Source organism: Plectropomus leopardus, chromosome 5, assembly GCF_008729295.1.
Source record: "Plectropomus leopardus isolate mb chromosome 5, YSFRI_Pleo_2.0, whole genome shotgun sequence".
Lineage (NCBI taxonomy): Eukaryota > Metazoa > Chordata > Actinopteri > Perciformes > Serranidae > Plectropomus > Plectropomus leopardus.
The window spans coordinates 60,001-83,865 of record NC_056467.1 but is presented as its reverse complement, the minus strand read 5'-3'; the positions used below and the strand labels follow the sequence as shown (position 1 = coordinate 83,865).

Genomic DNA, 23,865 nt, shown 5'->3' with positions numbered 1-23,865 from the left:
AGTACTGCTGACAGTTTTTTGTCCGCTGTGTGATGTCACTGCATTACCTCTCCTCCCAGGTGGTCCTGGAGGTCCTTGCAAGCCAAAGTTACCCGGAGGTCCGTCCTCCCCCTTCATGCCTGAAACACACACAAGGAGCCCAAAGTCCAACTCAAAGATAGAAGATAGTACTCTTTGTACAGACGACAGTACTCTTTGTACAGACGACAGTACTCTTTGTACAGACGACAGTACTCTTTGTACAGACGATAGTACTCTTTGTACAGACGATAGTACTCCTTGTACAGATGGTAGTACTCTTTGCACAGATGATAGTGCTCTGTACAGACGATAGTACTCTTTCTACAGATGGTAGTACTCTTTGTACAGATGGTAGTACTCTGTACAGACAGTAGTACTCCTTGTACTGGTCAGTTTACTGGTTATCTGACTGTCGCTCTCACCAACAGGTCCTGGGACTCCAGTTTCTCCCATCAGGCCTTTGAGTCCTCGTGGACCTGGTGGTCTGTCTTCACCCTGTCAACAACAGCAGCAGACATACACTGACAGGCGTGTTCGATCCAACACACGTGACTCCGTTCCCTCCTCAAAACGCCCAAATGTAGATAATTCAAATTCTAACATCACTGACTGAGTACTTCTCAGTACTGACCGGCTCGCCTGGAGGTCCAGGATCTCCAGGGTAACCGAGCGGTCCCGGGTTACCCGGTGCTCCTTTAATTCCCTTGTCCCCTTTAAAACCAGGACCTGGAGGACCAGGAGGGCCCCGAAAGCCTGTCGGACCTGCAGAGAGAGGGACCAGATTATTTACACATATCAGCCCCCTCAAGACCCTGAAGCTTGTTTTCTTTCAACTGTCATTTTGGGTCAAATATCTCATTAACCCTTTGAGCAAACTGGCTTATTTTCTTTCAAAAACATGAAGCAGGCAATGAGCAACAAAGGAAGAAAAGTTTAAAATATAGAGAAAGAAAATTACACCCCAAAAACTCAGATTAAAAAAAAAAAAAAAGAGTTAGAAGAGAAATGTGTCTGAACGCAGCACAGGGAAAAAAAATATTTCGATCCTGGAATATGCACAGCTGCATTTAAATGGGAATATTAATGGGATATTATTTTTTGGTGACCATGTGAACTACTTAACAGGAATATTGCATTTTTCAGGACTGACGGCAAAAAGCGAATTATTGTGTGCATGTAATCGTGGCCACTGTGTGTTTTCACCTTTGGGTCCTCGTTCCCCGGGGAGTCCCGTCTCTCCTTTGCTTCCTTCAGTGCAGACTCCCTCTCTGCCGGGACAACCAGGAGGACCAGGGGGCCCGGAAGAACCAGGACAACCTGGGTTTCCCCCAGGACCGAGAGAACCAGGTGGACCGCAGACACCAGGAGGACCCGTCTCCCCGGCACACCCTGAGCGGAGAGAGTTTTATTTATTCTTCATAATCACACCTGAGTGAGGACGAGGGGTCCTGGATGATTATCGGGGTCGATATTTGACATTTGGCCGATTATCTGTATCTGCGTTTTATTTTATCAATCGCTAATAAAATTAATTAATTGCAAAAAAAAAAAGCGTCAGCATATGAGGTGAGCTTTTACTTTAGAAAACCTCAGGTAGCTATTTTTACGTCTTCTATTTTTTATTTCAAAATTTTTATTTTTATTCTAAATGCGTATCAGCTCCAAATATTAGTGATCGGTCTCATAAACGACTAATAATCAGCAGCAGTATCAGCCCAGAAAAAACTGTATCGGTGGACCCCTAATGAGGACTCACCAGGTGGACCTGTCTTTCCCTCTGGGCCCCGGGGTCCGATTCCAGGAGCTGTGGAAAAAAAACAACCAATCAGACCGTCACCTGTCTGGGTTATTGGCTGAAACTTTTCAAAATTAAACTGAACACGAATATCCGATTATAATAACAATTTTGGCTTAAGTTTCATGCAGTCTGGTCTCCTACCTCCCATGGCTCCTTTCTCTCCAGGAGGTCCCGGGATCCCGTCCTGTCCCTGGTTTCCTCTGGGACCTGATGGACCAGGATCTCCAGGAGCCCCCTTGTTACCTAAAAATATGAAGATATAGTTACCTCACTGAGGGGACAGCTGTCAGCCTTTAAATTATTTAATTTCAAATTCATTTCACCCCCAAACAATAAATTGTTGTTAAACGTCAACTGTTTAAAGCCATGGCCTTTATTTATGGCCTTTATTATAAAGGTAGTGATGCTAAAAGAATGAATTCACAATATTCATAAAAATAAAAAAGTATAAATATTCACAGTTGTTAAAACCATATATTAAATGTTATTTCATTGTATATTGGATGAAAGAAAGCATATCAGTATAATTTTTTCACAATTTCTGAGGTGTTTCCAGAGTAGTAAATATCTAGAATACATGCATGGACATTAGGGTTGCAAATTGTACGCACTTTTCTTAATCGATTAATCTGTAATATGAATGATCAATCAATCGATTAATCGTTATTTGAAAGAAAATGCTTATTTCAAACAATACTAAATGCAATAGCAATTGATGAATGAATGAATTTTAATTTAATTGTTAGAGTCCTGTATTTGAAAAAATCTGTTAAAAAGTCAAAATTGATTTTATTGAAGCCACAGGGAAATAAAATATGCAAAAAATCTTTTGTTTTTTTTCTTAGCTGTGACTTTAATGGAATACTGTAACACTGGCTGACGTACCCGTGAGGCCGGTGGGTCCCACGGGCCCATTTGTCCCCGGAGGACCGTCACAGCCCTTTTCACCAGGAGTCCCAGGAGGACCTGAGATGGACAGACAGGCATTATTTATCTGTCTGTCTCACAACTTTAGTGTTCTGGGTCAGTTTCACTGCTCATGTCAGAGGAAAAGCTGTAAAAAGTCACCATTCGCTACCATTCGCTATAATATAATGATGCTCAAACTGTAATGGATCATACCTCTGCATCCCTGGGGACCAGACAGTCCTTTGGGGCCACAGGGGCCAGTGTCTCCTGGAGGACCAACGTTTCCAATTTCCCCTTGTACCCCCTTCACACCTGTTGGTCCTGAACACCCTGAATTCCCCTGAGAGAAATCAAGACGGATGAGACGCTTCATTGTTTGTTTGTTTTTTAAGGAGTTTTTCACTTTATAACAAAACAAATCAGAGTCATAAATACATCTACAATGTGTTAAATTAAGCATAATATATTAAACAGAAACCATCATTAACAAAGAAAAAGACAAAAAATCTGGTTTCGACCACTGGATACATAATGTCATCTGCATACAAGGATATCAGGTTAAACTGCATTAATGTTAATTTATTGTTGGATATTCATTAAATATTGACACTTCATGCACCTTATGCACCTTTTCTGCAACTAATTATACAGCCAGCATACAGCATACCAGCATGATTTGGATATTTGTGACTCATAACTCTTATTTCAGTGCTGTTCAGTTTTGTTTTATTCACTTCATGAGTTTCTAATCTGAGTGGGATTTTAAAAAAAGTTTTTTTTGTTGATTTTTTGTTGATTGTAAAACTTGTAAAGCAAAAAAAAAAAAGGTTACTTCGTCATGCTTGTGTGCTCTGTGTACATGTGATACCTTCTCTCCTCGAAATCCTTTAGATCCTGGTCCAGGTGGACTTGGTTCTCCTTTAGCACCTTTAAGTCCTCCTGGTCCTGGTTTTCCATCTGATCCAGGTTCCCCACAAGGCCCTGCACAACCTTTCTCCCCTTTAACACCTGGACCGAAAAAAACAGAGAAATCTTAAAACCTAGAGAGACAGAGATCGCCCCAGAAAGTGAAATCTGTCTTTCTAAAGTTTCTATTCTGTTTCTGAGAGTTTATACTGATATTTTTAAAAGTATATAAACAACTTCAAATGTTCTCTTCAAACCCGTTTGTCTTTTAAAAAGGTTTACAGGGACACAGTTTGGGTTTAAGGGGGAAGTTACCTGGTTTTCCCATCTCTCCTTGGTTGCCGCTGAGTCCACAGGAACCAGGAGGACCTGTCTCTCCATCTCTGCCGGCGTCTCCAGGAAGTCCTGTTTGTGATTTAAAAGTCGTGTAAATAAAAACTCGTCACTCAGGATTTGGGGTTTTTACTTTGACTGTCATGAAAAGAGTCAGTCTGAGGTTTTCAGTGGATCTCAGGAAGAGAAACTACAGCGCTGACAGCTCAGATAGCTGTGTTCACCTTGTGGCCCGCTGCGTCCAGGTCTACCGCTGCTGCCGTCGGCTCCTGATGGCCCCAGGGGGCCCCTCTCTCCTTTAGTACCAGTGAGACCTGTGGGTCCTGAGGGTGAGACAGGAAGCAGACAGACAGGTCACAGACAGGTAGAACACCACGCTGAAATTGTATTTATTACAAGTGGAGCTCATACGACTAAAAGCAGAAGTTTGCAATTTTTTTGTGTCTGACATACTCCTACACCAGTGACACCCAACATTTGGACAAGGTGCCAAGTGAAGAAATGCCCTGAAATCCTAGAAATGTCTTTAAAGAGATGTCCAACAATCAGAGAAACTTCCGTAAGTGTTTGAACTATCTTCACATCCAAATAATGTCCTTCAATGCTTGAAATGTTTTTAAGTCCTGAAAACATCCTGAAATTCTAGAAACGTCCTAAAATCCTATAAATGTCCTAAATTCCTGTAAATGTCCTAAAGTCCTAAAAACATCCTTAAATCCAGGAAATGTCCTAAATCAGAGAAACATCCTTAAATTCTTGAAATGTCCTCAAATCTTTGGAACATTATGAAATCCTAGAAACATCCCAACCTACAAATTGGTAGATGCATTTTATTATTCGATCACATCAGTGGCAGAGAGAAGGACTCTCAGCAAACTGCTCTGCATCATGGACAATGCCCAGCACCCTCTGCACGGCATCATCATCAGGCAGAGGAGTGTCTTCAGTGACAGGCTGCTGTCCCTGTCCTGCTCCACTGACAGGCTGAGGAAGTCGTTTGTCCCACAGGCCATACGACTCTTCAATTCCTCCTCATACAGATAAACACTGTTTGCACTGTTGCACTGTTTTTACTGGTATTGCACTGTTTTATTGTTTATTGTTGTTTTTTATATCTTGCGTTTTTGCATATTCTGCATCTCTCTTTTTCTCTGTATATATTGCTTATATATTTATTGGTCTATATTCTATTCTGTATGTTTAAATATGCTGCTGGTTACTTAAATTTCCCTCGGGATCAATAAAGTACCTATCTATCTATCTATCTATCTATCTATCTATCTATTACCTTTGGATGAAGCCAGCTGACCTGTTTCCTTCTGTTTCCTGTCAAATGTAGCTGTAGCTTTATACGTGAAGGACAAAGTCAAAATAACAAAACTGGCAATAAAATGGGACCCAGAGTAGAGCTGTGAAGGACACCGCGGACATCTTCTGCTGAGGATTAAAGAGTCACACTGACTGAAAACTGAACAATGACACCGACACGGTTCCTCTCAGGACTTCTGAAACGGAAATGAAAAGAGTACCGGCTTCTCCAGGTTCTCCAGGATCTCCATACATCTCCACAGGCGTCTGGAATCCTTTTGGTCCAGTGTCTCCTCTGTCCCCCTGAGGCCCCGGAGGCCCCTGAGAACCCCTGATCCCGTCTGCACCCATTTGACCTGACAGACAGACAAGTCACGGACAGTTACAGTCGGACAAAACGAACTGTTTGATTAATCGATTGATTGACTGGTCGAATAATGAAACCTTTCTGTCCTGGCTGTCCAGTCTCTCCAGGCTTCCCATCATCCCCTGGCCTCCCAAGTGCTCCTGGAGGACCCACGTCCCCTCTGAGACCTAACACACACATATGATCAATAAAGTTTTTAAAGTTCGTGCTGAGGGGAATGCGAAAGGCTGAACCTCATTTTATCACAATTCGTCCAACGGCTGTTAAGATATTTCAGTTTGAGCCAAAATGTTTATCAGAAGGTTTCGACAGAAGAGCGGGTGGACACGCCTCCTTACCTGTGCTTCCTGGCTTCCCATTGCTCCTCTCAGGCCCTTTGGACCAACTTCTCCTACTGGCCCAGGAGGTCCATCAAACCCAGGGGCCCCGTAAGGCCCCTGTGGTCCAAGGACTCCCACGCCTGACCGCCCAGGGTCACCTCGCACACCCTTTGGGCCTCGGGTCCCTACAAGACAAAAGATACCTGTTGGACTGGGAAGATTTAAATCCTTGTCCCAATCTCAGAAATTTCCCAAAATCCTATAAACTTCCTGAAACAATAGAAATGTTGTTAAATCTAAGAAATGTTCTGAAATCTGAGAAATATCCTCAAAAGAGATGTTACCTGTGAATCCGATGACACCCATCTGTCCCTGCTCTCCTTCAGGTCCAGGAGCTCCTGGTAAACACAGCCCAACAAATCCAACCGGACCAGGGACGCCGTCCAGACCTCGACGACCTGAGGGACACTTCAGGTCACTAAAGTTCCCTTTGGCTGTTTTCAGCCTCAAATCATCAGATTTTTAATGAGCTACCTTTGGGTCCAGGAGGTCCATCTTGTCCTGGAGGTCCTGGAGCTCCATCTCGCCCCGGGGGTCCGGGGTTTCCTTGGAGCCCCACAGAGCCATCTTCCCCCTGGGGGCCTGACTGACCCTGCTGACCTGGGAAACCGATACCGTTGTCCCCCTGTGACCACACACAGGAAATGTGACAGTTTTTTTGTTGCACCACGTTCATCAGTGTCAACAGCTTTGTTTCAGCTCGAGCCGAACCGAAATCTCACATCACGTCTTTGAGGTGTATTTATTTTTTATTTCTTGTTTCATCACACAGACAAAAGATAAAGAACTATTTGAATATAAGGAATACAATCAAATCAGTTAAAAAGTGTGGTGACGTTAAAAGGCTAACTACAGTGTGAACATGACGGTAAATTACAGTAAATGTGTTTATCAGCTTCATTCTTTCTTTAAAATTGCCTTTCAGTGATTTTATTTGCTTCATTGTTTCATGTGTATTCTGTTTTTATTGGTCATTAAATACATTCATTTAATTACAAACAACTTTAACTAACTGTGTTTTTAAAGGTGCATTTAAATAAAGTGTATTATTATTATTATTATTATTATTATTATTATTATTATTATTATTATTATTATTATTATTATTATTCACACTTCATTTTTAAAAAAGAACCTTTTTTAGTATGTGCTATTTTATTTTATTTTTTGGTCTTAACGTTGGTGGTTTATTGGTTTATCCATTATTTTGTCTTATTTTTATTTATCTTATTTATTCTATTGGTTTGGTTATTTTATTTATTTTTATTGACATGCACTATCCTCTTTTAATGGTCTACTTTTAGTATTATCAATTTATTTAATTTTTTAAAATTTAATTGGTTCTGACTCACATCTTTGTATCTTTTATTGTTTTTTTTCTCCATTATTATTTTGTGAGTATTTTTTAAAATTATTTTTAATGGATTTGAATCACTTTTGAGGACAGGTAATGACTTTGTTTCGTGCCTGCGTTGTCAAACGTGCTCTGTAATTAGTGTTTTGCTTGCAAGCTCGTTCGGTGGTCCGTGTGGTCGATGTCATTTACATACGTGTGAATCAACACGTATCAGATCCTCATTTTTCTGTGTTCTGTCCAAACTTTTTACTGTCTCTATGTTTGACTTTCTCTCTGGATGAGTCCACGTTACCTTGGGGCCCGGCATCCCTGGGGGACCTGATGGCCCTGCCCGACCCTTGATACCAAAACTTGGTAAACCTGGAGCCCCCAGAGGACCCTTGAGTCCTAATTAAAATTAAAAAAAAATGTGTTCCTGTTATTTATCATCTTCATTAAACCGTCAGCTGGCTGTTTTATTCGACATATTCAGAAATCAGACCTTTGACCCCTGGGAAGCCTGGAGGCCCCTGGATTGAAAATCCGACATCTCCTCTTTCCCCCTTTGGACCAACAACTCCTGGAGCACCTGGAAATCCTGTCACACCTGAGACCACAAATAACGTGATTTTTATGGAAAGATTTTTGTTTTTTGGCTCTTAAATCTGTTTTTAAAATACTTAAAATACAGCAGGTCGACCCGTCTCACCTTCAGGTCCGGGGTTTCCGGCTAAACCTTTCTCTCCTTTCTGTCCTGGGTCTCCTAGAGAGGTTCTGATTTCACCTGGAGAACCTTTTTCGCCTGAATGAGCAAAGAAAGAAGGTGATTGTTGGTGTGTCTGAATCACATTTTTCCCTTTTTCCACAAAATCAGCGACGGTTCTTTAACTGGTTCTGTTCAGGATTCGTGTAACCTTCGAGAAATCCAGCAAAACCGGCCCAACGTTTCCACGAATTTTACGCTGAACCACTGTCATCGAGGATGCGTCACCAACAGAAGGCGCTGAATAATCCACAACAGAAGAGAATAGTTATAGAATAAACGAATAACCTGTACCTGCAAACTTTTGTTCCATTTAACCCCTTCCCCCAAAAAGAAAACAAAAAAACAAAATGGACCTCGGCTTAGTTTCATCGCGGTACACGGTATATGACGGTGTCGGTGTGCTGCCTTTACCCATGTGTTTCTTACTAATAAATAACGATAGAAATGTTAGTAAAAGTAATATTATATTAAAATATAACGGATAAACAAAACTGTACACCTTTTTAATTCAACTTTCTCTGAAGACTGACGTTAACTCGCCATAAAACACTATTTATTCAAAACAAAATAAATCTCACCCAAACCATCTAGGTTACTCTTGTTAGTAATCTAGTCAGCCAGTCAACAATCACCAGCTCCGGTTTGGTCAAAATAAAACCTAAATTCACCGAGTTTGATGTAAAAATGTGCTGTTGTACCCACACGGTCTCTCTCTCCGCCTGCTGGCCGCCGGCTGGTTACAGTCCTGTAACTTCTCCCTCCACCACCAGGTGCCGCTGAGTCTTTCAGCTCAGCTGCCTGATCCACCAGCAGAGACTGAGCTCTGTTGGTGCGTGCTGTGCACTACATACAGTGGGACTCATTCATAAAATGTGAGTAACTCTCAGAGCAGAACCGTCGCTGTCAGTGATTGGTTGTTAACGGAGGCCGTTGCATTATGCAACAAAGGCAAACAATTGTGACAAAACCAAATTTCTGGGTTCTGGACCATTTCATTTTATGTGGAAATGTTCTGAACAGTTCAGATTTAGGTGTTGGAACCAGGATGGAACTGGTCCCATGTTGGTGGAAGACAGGTGTTTCCACGGTAACGGTTATTGCATGAAACATTAAACTTTAGTGGCGGTTTGGCCTTTGGTTCACACGACGACGGAATTTTGGGGTCCTAAAAACGCAAACTTTTTAAAACTGGGATCCGGAGTGTAATCTTTTTGTCGCCATGGAAACTGGAAATGCACGGATCCTGGGAGAACTGTAACGTCACGGCCACGGCGAGCAGGAGGAAAACAATAACAACAATGGCGGCCTGCCAACGGTTGGTGCTGCTGACTCCGCTGAGGTTATTACTGCTGTCAGTTCTCGTGTTCGCCGTCGTCGTCTTGGTTGTTTGTACCGGTCTTCTTCTATGGTGTGTCATTACAAAGTTATGTAATGACAGTTAAGAGACGCTCTCGTCTGATCGTGGCCTCTGTTGTCGGCTCGTAGTGACCTCCTGCAGTCTCTCACCTGGTTTTCCAGGATCTCCTCGCTGTCCCAAGACTCCCACGTTGCCCTTAGGTCCTGGAGGTCCCGGAGCCCCGATTCCAGGTGGTCCCGGAGGTCCCATCTGTCCCGTTAGTCCTCTGGGACCAGTCTCCCCTAGCGGGCCCCTCTCGCCTTTTGAACCCGGCGGCCCCTGAGCAGCATTAAAGAGAAACAAAGCCATGAAATACGAGAATAAAATTGGTGCAAAATCAAAGACCCCGCTGTGACGTCTTTCCACAGAACAGACGGTCCGGGTCACATAACGCCTCCACGGATAAAAAGTGTTTGTTCTCTGGTCGGTTATTTTGTAATATTTCGACTGCTGTGTCTCAGGTCTCAGTGTTTTTGGTCACCCCCCCTCAGTCTGGACTCTGGATGGTACTCACAGGGTTTCCTTTCTGTCCCAGAACACCTCTCCGTCCCGTCAGTCCTCGAGCTCCATCTTTTCCCGGGAAACCCGGCGTTCCTGGCTCCCCCAGGTCCCCGTCCTCCCCCTTCTGCCCCACCCGCTGCATGATCCCAGGGTCACCGATAGGCCCCGGGGGCCCCGGGAGGCCGGGGATACCAAAGGGGCCCTAAGGACAAAACAACAGACAGAGAGAATGATGAGGCATTTCAACACGGTACTTTTTTAACTAAAATAAATTTAAAAAATCACACCTGAGGTACAATCTGACCGTCCAATCAGAAAGCTCTCCACCAGAATCTGTTGTTTTCTTTTCTGATTGGACGGTTGGACATGCAGCGCTCTCATTGGTTAGAATAATTCAGCTCAACATATGTGAAACCCTTCAGTGGTACACTGTTCTTTTTTTGATCAAATTTTTATTTCGTTTTGTGCAAAGTTTATTAATAAATCACATCTGCATTGCTGCAACTCGTCCATATACGTATGTCCGTATGTTTTACAGATTTTGCAGGTATTGATCCCGTCTAACCCTCCCACGCCTCCCCGAGGGGCTTCCAGTGAATGAAATTAATAAATAAAGCAGTGGTAGTCCGTGCAGAGCCATTGTTACGTGTATGTGTTTGTATCTGCCTTTTCAACTTGAAAAAAAAAAAAAATTCGGGGGTTTGTATGCTGGTGAACATTGTGTCGGGTCATTTTTTAAGCCCTGAGATGACGTAAAGGTCAGTGCTGAGCAGTTTCCTCCTCTGCTGTGAGGTCTGGGGTTAAAATCCTCTCTGTCTGAAACATCGCTGCATATTTAAAGACTGAATGTGGAAATCCTGATCAGGAATTATCCATGAGGAATATTTCTGATGAGCCATGGTGGGCGGAAACTGCCAGCTTGCGTCATCGCTGAATCCCAAAAAATGAAAGGTTAACAGCAAAATAAGAACAAATCCTGGATACAAAAAAAAATAAGCGAAAGTTGGTCTGTTTATCATTTCTTGCATGTGACCCGTAGATCGTAGATCGTGTGACTGAAATGGACAGATATCGTCTGTGACGGACGAGTTTATGGAGCTGAAGATGGAGCTCACCTGCGGGCCAGGTGGGCCTGTGACACCTTTGACCCCCTTGTTACCTTTGGGTCCTGGAAAACCGCCTGATCCTGGAAACAGAGCGACATCACAGAGACATGCAGGTGAACATCACCTGAGTCTGGATCGGATACCGTGTTTAAAGTTTAATGATTTTATAACAATGGGAAAAAATCACTTACAGTTAAAGCTGAGATCATTGGATTTGTTGTTTGATCATGTAATTTAGGTGCATCTCAGAAAATCCACGACCAAAACTCCGACCCTCCATGTCACGCTACATTATCATTTTTGGAACGATCTTAGGAAATATTCTAATAATTTGAGTTACTGGTTTTCTGATTTCATGAGCTATAAGCCGTAATCATCAAAATTAAGACAAAAAAAAATTGAAATATCTCGATTTACATGTAATGAATATAAAAAATACGAAAGTTTACCTTTTTAAATAAATTACAAAGAAAAAAAATCACTTTTTCATGATATTCTCATTTTCTGAGATGTATCCGTCCTTTAAGCTTCATGTTGTGACCCTCTTTGATGACTTTTAGGAAATTAGGTAAATAAAAAAAAAAATAAAAAAAACTACTTCTATTTTGGTAACTACTTACCTGGTACCCCGTCTTCACCTGGCTCGCCTGGTTTACCTGGAGGTCCTGGGGGGCCAGAAATAACCCGACAGTTGGAGCACAGCTCCCCCTTCTCACCTGACAAACGACAAGCACACTGTTAAAAATGTCTGTAAAATTAACAGCAAAGTGCTGTAAGATCATGACGTCATAAAACATTAATATTTTATAAAGTGCTGCACCAAACAAAACTGTTCGTTTTAAAGTAAGAATATGCTGAAATATGCTGAAATAATGGTATTTTTTGTGGAATTTACAGATTACTGTAGTTTTAACACAAGAAAACTGTAATACAAAAGCTAAAACTGTCAGAATAACAACATGAAATAAAAAACCGTAACTCACCCGTCCGTCCCTCCTCCCCTCTGATTCCAGGAAATCCCACCGGGCCTTTTAGACCTTTAGCTCCTGGAGAACCGACGTCTCCCGGCAGGAAATCTGCCAAAAAGAAGACACGAATGAACTCGGACAGATTGGGAGGTTTTGGAAGGCGGATGCTTCCAGTTTTCCTGCTAAACCAGCCGGACCAGGTGAGCTGACATCTTTAATCCACATCTTTCCGGAAACCGATCCCTGAAACTGGAACCAGTCCCAAGATAATTGCCTGAATTTTTTTTTTTTAAAAAGATAGGAAATATATATATATATATATATATATATATATATATATATATATTATATATATATATATATATATGTGTGTGTGTGTGTATTTGTATATATATTTTTTTTGTTGGGGGGGACTAATTGGTTGGTAATTTTATTTTTATTGTCATACTTTTCTAAATCCTCTCGCCAGGCTGGTCATTGTGTTTTTTTTCCTGCATGTTTCTGACAGAAATCAAATCTGTTTGCTCTGGTTTCAAAGCGTCACACAGCTTGTTAAAGGTGTCACAACGCACAAGAAATCTGACGCTTAAAGAAATCTCCAGGTTTCAGAGGGTTAAATGGTGCGTAAATTCAGAGTCCTAAAAGAGTCTCCGAGGTTTTTATAGTCTGAGTCCTCAGATCTTCAGAGAAAGTGTGAAACTGAAAATGAATTTGACTGTGAAAGTGTTCGCACAGACGACTCAAACCCTCCGTCACCTGGTATTCCCGGTTCTCCTGGTTCTCCTGCAACTCCAGGACCTCCTGGGACTCCAGTCTTTCCCGGGGGCCCAGCGATGAGGGGCCCCGGCTCTCCTGGCTCTCCTTTGGGTCCACTCGAGCCAGGTGGCCCCTGGGGGCCGGGTGGACCAGTGATCCCCACACCTTGAGAGAAAAGGAACAATAATCACTGTGAGCTGTGTTTGATTTAATCAGAGTTTAAATCACGTCTTGAAACACTTTTTTTCTTTATTTATGATAATAAATAATTGTTATTATTATTATTATTATTGTATTATTATTATTATTATTATTATTATTATTATTATTATTATTATTATGTTATTTTTCGCAAGTTTGTAATTGGTTTGATTTCTTTTGAAAAATATGAGGGGGGAGGCAACAAGCAAATTGCAAAAAAAATGTATTGATTTGGACATTTTTTTTTGGAAAATGTAAAAAAACAACACCCTTATTTACAGTTATTATAACTGGATGTTATTTTTTCACAGATGAGGCTGAGGGAAAACAGAGGTGTACCTGACTCGCCCTGCAGTCCAGGAAATCCAATGAGTCCTTAAAGAAAGCAGAGAAGAAGAACGTTACTGTCCGAGGAATCGACTACGCAGACAAAACATCACACCATAAATCTGATCCAAAACAGGCTTTGAAACGATAAAAATCTAAACAAATATAACTTTTTTTAACTCTTCATGTGTGTCTCTGTGATACCTTGTTCTCCTGGCACTCCTGTGGGTCCGCGGGCCCCGCGACACCAGGCTGGCCCTTCAGGAAAATGTGTTTCCAAACCATCTGATTAAAAAACACAAACAAGTAGTTAACATGAAGACTGGCCTGTATACTGTTGGCCCCGCCCCCTTCTTTAAGGACCCCGTCTGAACGACGCAAGCCTCCGAAATGAAGTCAGTTCAGTTCACACGGTCCTGCTTTGGATATTCCTGCACGTTCTCGTTCCACAGCCGCCAAATACCACCGTCTCTGCAGTGATTTTGACTTCCGGGCGCTGGTTGCCATGTGCTTTTGTTGCCCTAGTATAACCCTGTGCAGCATCATCCCACCATGTGTTTGTGTCGGAGCGTCAGCAGCAGACACACACAGAAACCTGGAGCGTGATGTGTAGACGCAGAAGTCTTCTGTGAAGCGGCAACATGTGACGACTTGAGACGAGTGCGTATCTTATTCGGGCAGAATCGCCCGTCCTTGCTGTCAATCAACATTTGCACAAAAACAAAAAAAATCCATAAATGAAACGATGAGTCCAGACTCACCTCTCCGGGCAGACCTGGAAAACCTCGCTCCCCTTTCTCTCCCTGAAAACACACATCACAAACACTGTCACACAGTACTGCGTGTACTGCTGCAGTAATACTTCCTGCTCCTCATACAGTACGCACCGTGGCTCCATCGATACCTGGAGGGCCGAGGTACCCACGATCCCCTGGCTCGCCCTGCACACACACAGCTCAAGTTAACCCTCAGTGTATTTTAGACTTATTGTAGGAGCTGAGCTGCAAATTCACTGATTACACTCAGATACACAATCTGGACTACATTTAGGACACATGCATCAACACACACACAGTTATCACAACAGGAAGAAGAAAAGTGTGTGAAATGCAGCAAATGGTCCCTGAGGGTTCATGTAGTTTCTCCAGCTGATCAGTGATCAGTTTTTGGAGTCTGAACGAACACGTTCTGGTATTACAGGCTGTCTGCATGTGATCAGTTAGCTCAGCATGTTACCGGTTCTCCCAGCTCTCCCGGGACGCCGTCCTTCCCCGGTTTACCCTGAAACACAAACAGCAAACATGTTAAACCAGGATTTTTTTTTTTTTTTTACATATGCTTGTTTCAAACACTGTGAAGCATTCATAATTAAATACAACTGAAAGATAAAAATAAAAAATAAAAGAAAACAACCCAAAAATAAGAAAAATATAAAATTAAAGCCTCTCCATAAAAATGTATGTCTTTATTTTAGATTTTAGATTTTTCTTGGAAAAATAATGTTTAAAAGGGCAATAATTCTGCAATACAATTCTACATTATTATTATATAATATATATATATTATATATATACTATTTTTTGTGGGGCAATTTTTGTCAAGTTGCGCATCGCCTTTTTCATCATGTCATATTCTTTAAAGGGGCAAAAAGGTGGCGTCCAATCATCATTCTTCAGTGTCGAATGACTCGCTGAACGCGCCCTTTGACTCGTTTTCAGCTAGAGAGAGCCGCCACATGTCTGAGGACTAGACTTTAATTTTCATCAAGTGAAAGTCTCCTGGAGTCTCTCTGTCTCACCAGGGAACCAGGATCTCCTCGCCCGCCCTTTCCTCCTTTAACCCCGACCTTCCCAGGCACACCCTGGAGAGGAAAACCAACACACACATCACTCTGATAACAACCAAAAAAAGTCAATTACACAATATTTAACAATATTAAACATGGTTTTCTTAGCTGAGAGAATGATTCTGTGAGAAAGACACAGACGGACAGGCTGTCCAACTGTGAGACAGCTTTGACTTACAGGAAGTCCTTGACAGCCTTTGAATCCAACTTCACCTGGTTCCCCCTGAAACATAAAAAACCAGAAACATCAAACCGGCAGCAGCTGAATGCAGATCCTTTACTTTAAAGTAGAGGCGGGCGATACGACAGAAATATCATATCACAAATTTTTAAAGGCAGGATCGCGACACAAACACACACACACACACACGCACACACAAACACACACACACACACACATAAAGACAGACAGACAGAGAGACAGAGGGACAGACGGACAGACCTTCAGTTCTTTGGGTCCTTCTGCGTACAGTTTAATTCCCTTCTGTCCCGGGATCCCTGGTGGGCCACGGTCACCCTGGCAACCAAACACAGCTGATGGTGATGATGATGGTGATGGTGATAATGGTGATGTTCATGGTGATGATGTTGATGGTGATGGTGGTGATGGTGATGGTGGTGATGATGGTGATGTTTGATGGTGATGGTGATGGTGATGGTGATGGTGATGGTGGTGATGGTGATGGTGGTGATGATGATGATGGTTGATGGTGATGGTGATGGTGATGGTGTGATGGATGGTGATGGTGATGGTGATGGTGATGGTGATGGTGATGGTGTGATGGTGATGGTGATGGTGATGGTGATGGGTGGTGTGATGATGGTGATGTTGGTGATGGTGGTGATGGTGATGGTGGTGATGGTGATGGTGGTGATGGTGATGGTGATGGTGATGGTGATGGTGGTGATGATGGTGATGTTGGTGATGGTGATGGTGGTGGTGGTGATGATGATGATGGTGATGGTGATGGTGATGGTGATGGTGGTGATGGTGATGGTGGTGATGGTGTGATGGTGATGGTGATGGTGATGGTGATGGTGGTGATGGTGATGGTGATGGTGGTGATGATGGTGGTGATGGTGATGATGGTGATGGTGTGGTGATGGTGGTGATGGTGTGATGATGGTGATGATGCTGATGGTGATGGTGATGGTGGTGATGGTGATGGTGATGGTGATGGTGGTGAGGGTGATGGTGGGATGATGGTGAAATGTGATGTGATGATGGTGATGGTGGTGATGGTGATGATGGTGATGGTGATGGGTGATGGTGGTGATGGTGATGGTGATGGTGGTGATGGTGATGATGGGATGGTGATGTGGTGGTGATGGGTGATGGTGATGGGTGATGGTGATGGTGGTGATGAGATGGTGATGGAGATGGTGATGGTGGTGATGGTGATGATGGTGATGGTGATGGTGATGGTGATGGTGGGATGGTGATGGTGGGGATGATGGGGTGGTGATGAATGGTGATGATGGTTGATGGTGATGTGATGGTGATGGTGATGGTGATGGTGATGTGGTGATGGTGGGGATGGTGATGGTGTGATGGTGATGATGGTGATGGTGATGTGATGATGGTGATGTGTGGTGATGGTGAGGTGTGATGGTGATGGTGGTGATGGTGGTGATGGTGATGGTGATGGTGATGGTGGTGATGGTGATAGGTGATGGTGGTGATGGTGAATGGTGATGGTGATGGTGGTGGATGGTGATGGTGATGGTGATGGTGATGGATGGTGATGGTGATGGTGGTGATGGTGATGGTGGTGATGGTGATGGTGGTGATTTGGTGTGATGATGGTGGTGATGGTGATGGTGATGATGGTGATGGTGATGGTGATGGTGATGGTGGTGATGATGGTGGTGATGGTGGTGGTGGTGATGGTGATGGTGATGGTGGTGATGGGATTGGTGATGGTGGTGATGGTGGTGATGGTGATGGTGATGGTGGTGATGGTGATGGTGATGGTGATGGTGATGGTGGTGATGTGTGGTGGTGATGGTGATGGTGATGGTGATGGTGATGATGGTGATGGTGATGGTGATGGTGTGATGGATGGTGATGGTGGTGATGGAGGGATGATGGTGAAGGGATTTGGTGATGGTGGTGATGGTGATGGTGATGGTGGGGGGGGTGGTGATGGTGATGGTGGTGATGATGTGTTTCAAAGAAATGTCAGTCTAAAATCACACACGTCTGCTCACGTTATAATCATGTCATGTGACTGGCGTTAGCCGTTAGCTCACCCTCTGTCCCCGGGGACCCGGGATGACCGGACTGGGACCCTCCTGACCCTGAAACAAACACAGCATCATCAGGACTGAGGTCACATGACAAAAACAGGACGCTTTCAAACATTCGGTGGAGATTAGATCAGATTATCCACCGAGATTTTAATGTTTTGAACATAAAGACCTGAACGTGTGAGAACAGATCTCCAAAAGTCCAGAGAAAACACTTTATGTGGTGCAAACAGGATATTAACTTGTGCAAAAATCACCTTGTGCTAACAGGCCATTGTGTGAAACTTGTGTGAAAAATATATTTACTTGTACTTTACTTACTTTGTACTAAAAAATACATATATACATATATATAATATATATACATTTTTTATAGATATTAACTTACGCAAACATAATGTCATCTTGTACAAAAATATATTAACTGGTTTGAAGTTTTCACATTGTATGTCATCGTATCGCATCTTATTGTATCATATCATTCAATCTAAAAAAAAATGCATAAATGATAATTGGCAAAAGTTTTTAAAAAGAAAAAACAAATTGCCAAAAATCATTTTTTAAGAAAAAACATATTACTAAAAAATGTTTAAGAAAGGAGAATCGGAGAAAACAAGTCACCAAAAACTTTTTAAAAAAAAACCTTACAAAAAACCCTGCCTAACTGTTTTCTTTCAAAAAAACAAAACAAAAAAAATTTAGCAATTCTTGAAGAAAAAGCTCCTTTTTTTAAATTGCCAAAATAATTATAAAAGAAAAAAAACAAATTTTAAAAATGTAAAATAATAATAATAATAATAGAACTTCTTAAAAACATTTTTAAAGAAAAAAATCACCAAAAGTGTTTAAAAAAACTGCCCTTTAAAAAAAAAAAAAAAAAAAAGAGTACTTTTGCAAACAATATATGAACTTGTGCAAAGTGATTTAAACTCGTGCTAATACTAATACTGTGAACATGATTTTCGGTTGTTGAAGGCGATACGGACGGAGAGGAGATGAAGTCGGGAGTGTGTCGTATTTTGGGAGCTTGTAACGGCGGTTTAAGAAAAAAGAAAAAGATTTCACGAGTCAAAGAGAGATGAAAGAAAAGATTTATGTCACTGTTCAGGTCCGAGGACACAAACTGCTCTCGGATCAGTTTTTGGCGCGCTGACCTTCTCTCCCGCTAACCCCGACTGCCCGGGACTCCCCTGAGACACAAAAACAAAAACAGCTGAGGTCAGTCTGTCCAAACGTTATCTCTGAAAACGTGTCAGTAAAGTTCCACGGTTTAAGATCGGAAGCGTACAGGAAGTCCGGGGGATCCCGGCGGTCCTGGCAGGCCCGGTTCACCTGGATCTCCACTCAGCCCCTGCAACACAAGCAGCCAATCAGAGCACACGCTCCATCAGCCAATCAGAGGACAATCTGTACCAGCTAATTAAGAGAGTCCATTAACCAAAACCGATAAAGTTTTTTCTCTAAAATGATTCACTTTATGCGGCTGTCGGGACAATTTTGCCTTAAAAAGCTCGTACACATGGGTCATTATCATTCCGTAAAATAAAATACAATAAAATAAAATAAAACTAGAACATCCATCAAGTCTTCAAAATTAAATATTTTAAGTGGACATGATTTTGATGAATGTAAGATTGAAAATGTAAAAGGTTAATTTATCATCTGAAGTTATCGATCACTTTACGCTGTTGTAGTGGAAAAATTCACATTCAAAAAGCATGCTCAAATTAAAAAATCCAAAAAATGAAATGAAATTAAATAAAATTAGAACGTCCAATCAAATTTTCAAAATTCAACACAATTAAATAATCAATTTAATATTCATTTATTGTGCAAAAAAAGAAGAAATATTTCAGATTGGGGCTGATGTTTTTCTCACTTTGACAAGAAAAAAAAGGTAAGGCCAGAAATCATTCTTAAATTAATTTCTGCAGATACGGATTATTTTTTTCAAAACTGACGTGAGTCGATCTTCAACAACTAAAAACGTCCAGACGGCAGAAGGACACTTCTGGATACGAAGGGTGTGATTTTCTAAACGTGAGCATTAACTGACGATGTTTCACAGACTGAGGAACACCAACGTTTTCTCCGTCTGGTCCTCGAGGTCCCGGCGCTCCTTTAATATCCTGAGTGACGGGAAAGATGTACGAGTCTCCCTGAATGCAGAAACAGAACAGATAAATGTGTTTCAGTCGTGATACCAGAAAAATAACTTTTGTGATTTAACCCTTTAGGACCCGCTTTGACATCACACACACTCGAATCGCTCTGCACACAAAATGCACTTTTTAAAACCAAGCTCTAAAAAATATTATAGATTAATATTATTTTCCACTTTCATTGAGTATATTTTGACATATCTTGACATATCAAATATACATTCATTTTAATTTTAACCCTTTAAATATCAGGTTTTTGCAGATTTAAAAAAAATGATGATAGCAGAAACACTGATTTGTATACATTATTTTTTTGTGTAGTGTCAAATATTTAATACTCAAATACTCATACCAATCTGAACACAAAATGTGCTTTTCAAATTCAGACTGTAAAATTCTGAAAATTAATGAACATTTAATATTTATGATTAGGACTGATGTTGGTTCAAAAACATAAATCAATGAGAATAGAAAACAATATCTGATATTTTTTAACCTGTTATTTTTTCATGATGCAACTATGATGTTAGATTAAAACAAAAAACACAAATGAATTATTTTAGTGTCCTCCTCCTCAGTGTGTGAGTGTAGCTGCTGACAGTCTGGGGATATGTCAGTGTGTGAGTGTAGCTGCTGACAGTCTGGGATATGTCAGTGTGTGAGTGTAGCTGCTGACAGTATGTCAGTGGTGAGTGTATGCTGACAGGGATATGTCAGTGTGAGTGTAGCTGCTGACAGTCTGGGATATGTCAGTGTGTGAGTGTAGCTGCTGACAGTCTGGGATATGTCAGTGTGTGAGTGTAGCTGCTGACAGTCTGGATATGTCAGTGTGTGAGTGTAGCTGCTGACAGTCTGGGATATGTCAGTGTGTGAGTGTAGCTGCTGACAGTCTGGGATATGTCAGTGATCAGCAGCTACATTGACTGTGACAGGTCACCTAGTGGAAATAGCATGTATTTCCTCCATATGCCAAATATGGTCAAAATGACCTCATCAGGTGGAAAATAGTCAAAATGACAAATTCAGAGTCAAAAGCCCAGAATGACACCCAGAAATAATACAAGTCCTGTTTTTCTGCTCTGATGGCTGTGGGATCAAAAATGTCAGTTTGAATGGGTTTCAATGGAGCATTTTTGGACCTGAACAGTCTGAATGTAACTATTTAGTTTCCACAGTGTATTTTAGACTTATTGTAGGAGCTGAGCTGCAAATTCACTGATTACACTCAAATACACAATCTGGACTACATTTAGGACACATGCATCAACACACACACAGTTATCACAACAGGAAGAAGAAAAGAGACTAAAATGAGACAAACGGTCACTAAAGGGTTAAATACCACAAAATCTGAAAATTTGGGTGAAGAACTGGAGTTTTGGGTTTTATGGAGACATTTTCTGTGTTCAGGTGTGTGTGTTCTCACCTTTGCCCCTCGCAGTCCTGGTCGACCCTGAAACACACGAACACCGTTAGCTTCAGCTCCAAATTAGCCTCGTTTAGCTTCAGTCTACAGTGATTAAAATGTTTTTCCCAGCATCCAGCTTCGCTTACTTGTAGGCCGACGGGTCCTGGAGCTCCAGGGTACCCTGGGTAACCAACGTCCCCCTGAAAGACACAAATCAGGACATCAGTCATGTTTGTGAGGACGAGGTCAGGCGATTTCTGTCTCAGCAGAGCTTCAAAAAGTCATTCACTCCCAGGATTACAGCCATTAAAATGGTAACCTTGTGCTGCTGTGTTTAAGGTAACAGCCTTGAAAGTTTTGGAATATGATGAGCATGAAGGTAAATGATGAAATAAATATTTAGTAACCAGATAAATAAAGAGTAACTCTTCATCCCTGCTGAAAATCCTGTTTCACGGCTCCACTCCTGACAGCTACATTTTCTCCTTCAGGGTTCCTGCAGCTCACAGCAGGTGATATTTTGGGATTTTTAAGACTTTTTTAGTGCCACTCAGACTTTAATATATATATATATATATATATATATATATTTTTTTTTTTAAATAGACGTTACCAATATTTTTGAGATTTTACAATGCAGCATCAAAAATAAAAAAATGTGTTAAATCCTACTCCCTTTGTCTGAGCTTTTTTAAAGATTTTTTAAAGATTAATTTAAGCCATTTTAATACCAATTAAGGCCTTAATATTGGATATATGAATGCAATGCCTTTTAAGACTTTTTAAGGATTCCTGTCTTTGAACTATAGCCTGCACTGTTCAATTTTAAATTTTTGTCTGGTTATTTTTAGCCTATAACATTATTTGTGGCTTTTAAAATTCTAATAAATCTGTAAATTTAAATAATTTTGAAAGTACGAATAATGAGTTTATATCTGACAATAGATAGAAACTGTAGTATAATTTCATCGTCATAATTTTCATCGTTCCTCAGGGATCGACTGCAGCTTTTCATTTTTTTTCATCAGTCACATCACCAGAAGGCTTTAAATCTCTTTGCAGATGATGCACGAGTGTATCTTTCTGTCCGCTTTTGCGATAGCGATGATCTGCCAGATAAACAGTACCTTTGTCCCATTGCATCCTGGGAGTCCTGGTTTGCCGATTGGTCCTTCATGTCCAGGGAGTCCCTACAAAAAACAAACAAAAAAAACACACAGACAACAATGTTGTTGAAGTGTCATGGATTTTCAGATGAAAAAAATTTGAAATATTCTCACCGTACAACTTTGAATTTTTTTTAAATTTAATTTTTTTTTACAGATTTTAAGGGCTCATTTAAATTTAGAATACTTAGATTTAGATTTGACTTTTTTTTTTATTATTTTATTTTAATTTATTTTATTTTTGTTTTGCAAGAATACGTGAAGACAATTTAAACCTATATGACTTTTCCACGCGCTTTTATTTCAAACACTCAAGCCTTATTTCAATGGCACATTTCATACAACAGGGCAGTTCAAAGAGAGTAAAGAGATACGATATAAAAGTCAAATTAATTGCTAAATTATTAAAATATTTCAAAATAAAAAAACACCATTAAAAATTGCAAAAGTGCAAACAAAAGGTGCAAAAAAAAAAAAAAGATAGAAAAATAATGACATAAAATCCAGAATTTAAATTAGCAAAAGTCATTAGTTGATGGAAAAATGGAGCTCTTTTTGCAATGTAAATCTTTTCAATTTTGTATTTAACTGTGTCAACAATTAGATTTTTTAAACTTGAAAAAAGATGGCAGTTTATTATTATTATTATTATTTATTATTATTATTTATTATTATCATTATTATCATCATCATTTTTTTCCAGAAACCTGTTACAACCTGTTGCTCTACATAGCTAAACTAGGACTGCAGTGACATATCACAATAATACACAAATAAAATGTAATATTGTACCGAAAAATGATAAAATTATATAAAAGTAATGATAATAAACACGTTGAAAATTAAATGCTGTTCTAGCAAAATATGTATATATATTTATATGATATAAAATATTTAAAAAAAGATTTTTCGGTGTGGAGACGTAAAGAGCTCGATCACAATCTAAACGATCTCTGCGCTCTAAATTCTCTCTTTTCTCTGTTTACATTCTTTATGTTATCTAAATGTTATGTGATGGTTCTTACCGGCAATCCTGGAGGTCCTGGAAAACCTGGTTTTCCTGGAAGACCCTGAAGAACACAAAAAACAGGCCTTCATGAGGCGATCCTTAATAAAGATTCCAAATCTGTATTGATGGAATTTGGATAAATGTGTCTAAAATGTGCTGAAGATATTAAAATCATCGTCATCGTCAGTCGTACTCGAGAGCCTTTCAGTCCTGAACTTCCTGCTGGTCCCTGCTCACCCTGAGGACAAAAAAAAACAACAAAAACATCACTGTACGCAGTATTTATTCTCATTATTATTATTACTAATAATAATTATTATTACTACTAATAATAATATTATTATTATTATTACTAATAATATTATTATTATTATTACTAATAATAATAATAATAACATTTCTTTCAAAAACAAGGGAAAAAGGCAATCAGCAGCTTGGCAGGAAAATTGCTCATAGTTAACTGAATAAATGCAGAATTTACAATAAAAGAACTACATATATCTATGTATGAAACACACGATAAAGAAAAAATGTCTAAAATAATATATCAAAACTGTACATCTAAGTACACCTAAGTACACATCAGTACACCTAAGTGTACACCTAAGTCATCATGTTTGCTCATTTTTCTTTTGCTTTATGTTT

General features: G+C 40.5%; 1 protein-coding gene across 1 annotated transcript in view; it reads right to left on the bottom strand.

Moving 5' to 3' along the window:
* Window positions 1-23,865, bottom strand: part of col4a3 (collagen, type IV, alpha 3) — a 40,926-nt gene that overhangs the window by 7,002 nt on the left and 10,059 nt on the right. The window contains 44 exon segments of the mRNA XM_042486082.1: window positions 48-119; window positions 444-516; window positions 653-783; window positions 1,225-1,410; window positions 1,778-1,825; window positions 1,961-2,062; window positions 2,705-2,785; window positions 2,942-3,068; window positions 3,597-3,736; window positions 3,950-4,039; window positions 4,192-4,290; window positions 5,497-5,631; window positions 5,720-5,809; window positions 5,981-6,004; window positions 6,007-6,147; window positions 6,307-6,420; window positions 6,497-6,647; window positions 7,672-7,766; window positions 7,861-7,965; window positions 8,068-8,160; window positions 9,631-9,799; window positions 10,035-10,223; window positions 11,137-11,207; window positions 11,748-11,843; window positions 12,111-12,203; window positions 12,852-13,016; window positions 13,392-13,427; window positions 13,584-13,613; window positions 13,616-13,664; window positions 14,141-14,182; window positions 14,267-14,320; window positions 14,616-14,660; window positions 15,178-15,240; window positions 15,404-15,448; window positions 15,668-15,742; window positions 17,479-17,526; window positions 18,630-18,665; window positions 18,764-18,826; window positions 19,560-19,634; window positions 21,064-21,090; window positions 21,192-21,245; window positions 22,173-22,235; window positions 23,237-23,281; window positions 23,414-23,458. Of these exon segments, the coding sequence (XP_042342016.1) occupies window positions 48-119; window positions 444-516; window positions 653-783; window positions 1,225-1,410; window positions 1,778-1,825; window positions 1,961-2,062; window positions 2,705-2,785; window positions 2,942-3,068; window positions 3,597-3,736; window positions 3,950-4,039; window positions 4,192-4,290; window positions 5,497-5,631; window positions 5,720-5,809; window positions 5,981-6,004; window positions 6,007-6,147; window positions 6,307-6,420; window positions 6,497-6,647; window positions 7,672-7,766; window positions 7,861-7,965; window positions 8,068-8,160; window positions 9,631-9,799; window positions 10,035-10,223; window positions 11,137-11,207; window positions 11,748-11,843; window positions 12,111-12,203; window positions 12,852-13,016; window positions 13,392-13,427; window positions 13,584-13,613; window positions 13,616-13,664; window positions 14,141-14,182; window positions 14,267-14,320; window positions 14,616-14,660; window positions 15,178-15,240; window positions 15,404-15,448; window positions 15,668-15,742; window positions 17,479-17,526; window positions 18,630-18,665; window positions 18,764-18,826; window positions 19,560-19,634; window positions 21,064-21,090; window positions 21,192-21,245; window positions 22,173-22,235; window positions 23,237-23,281; window positions 23,414-23,458 (3,775 nt within the window).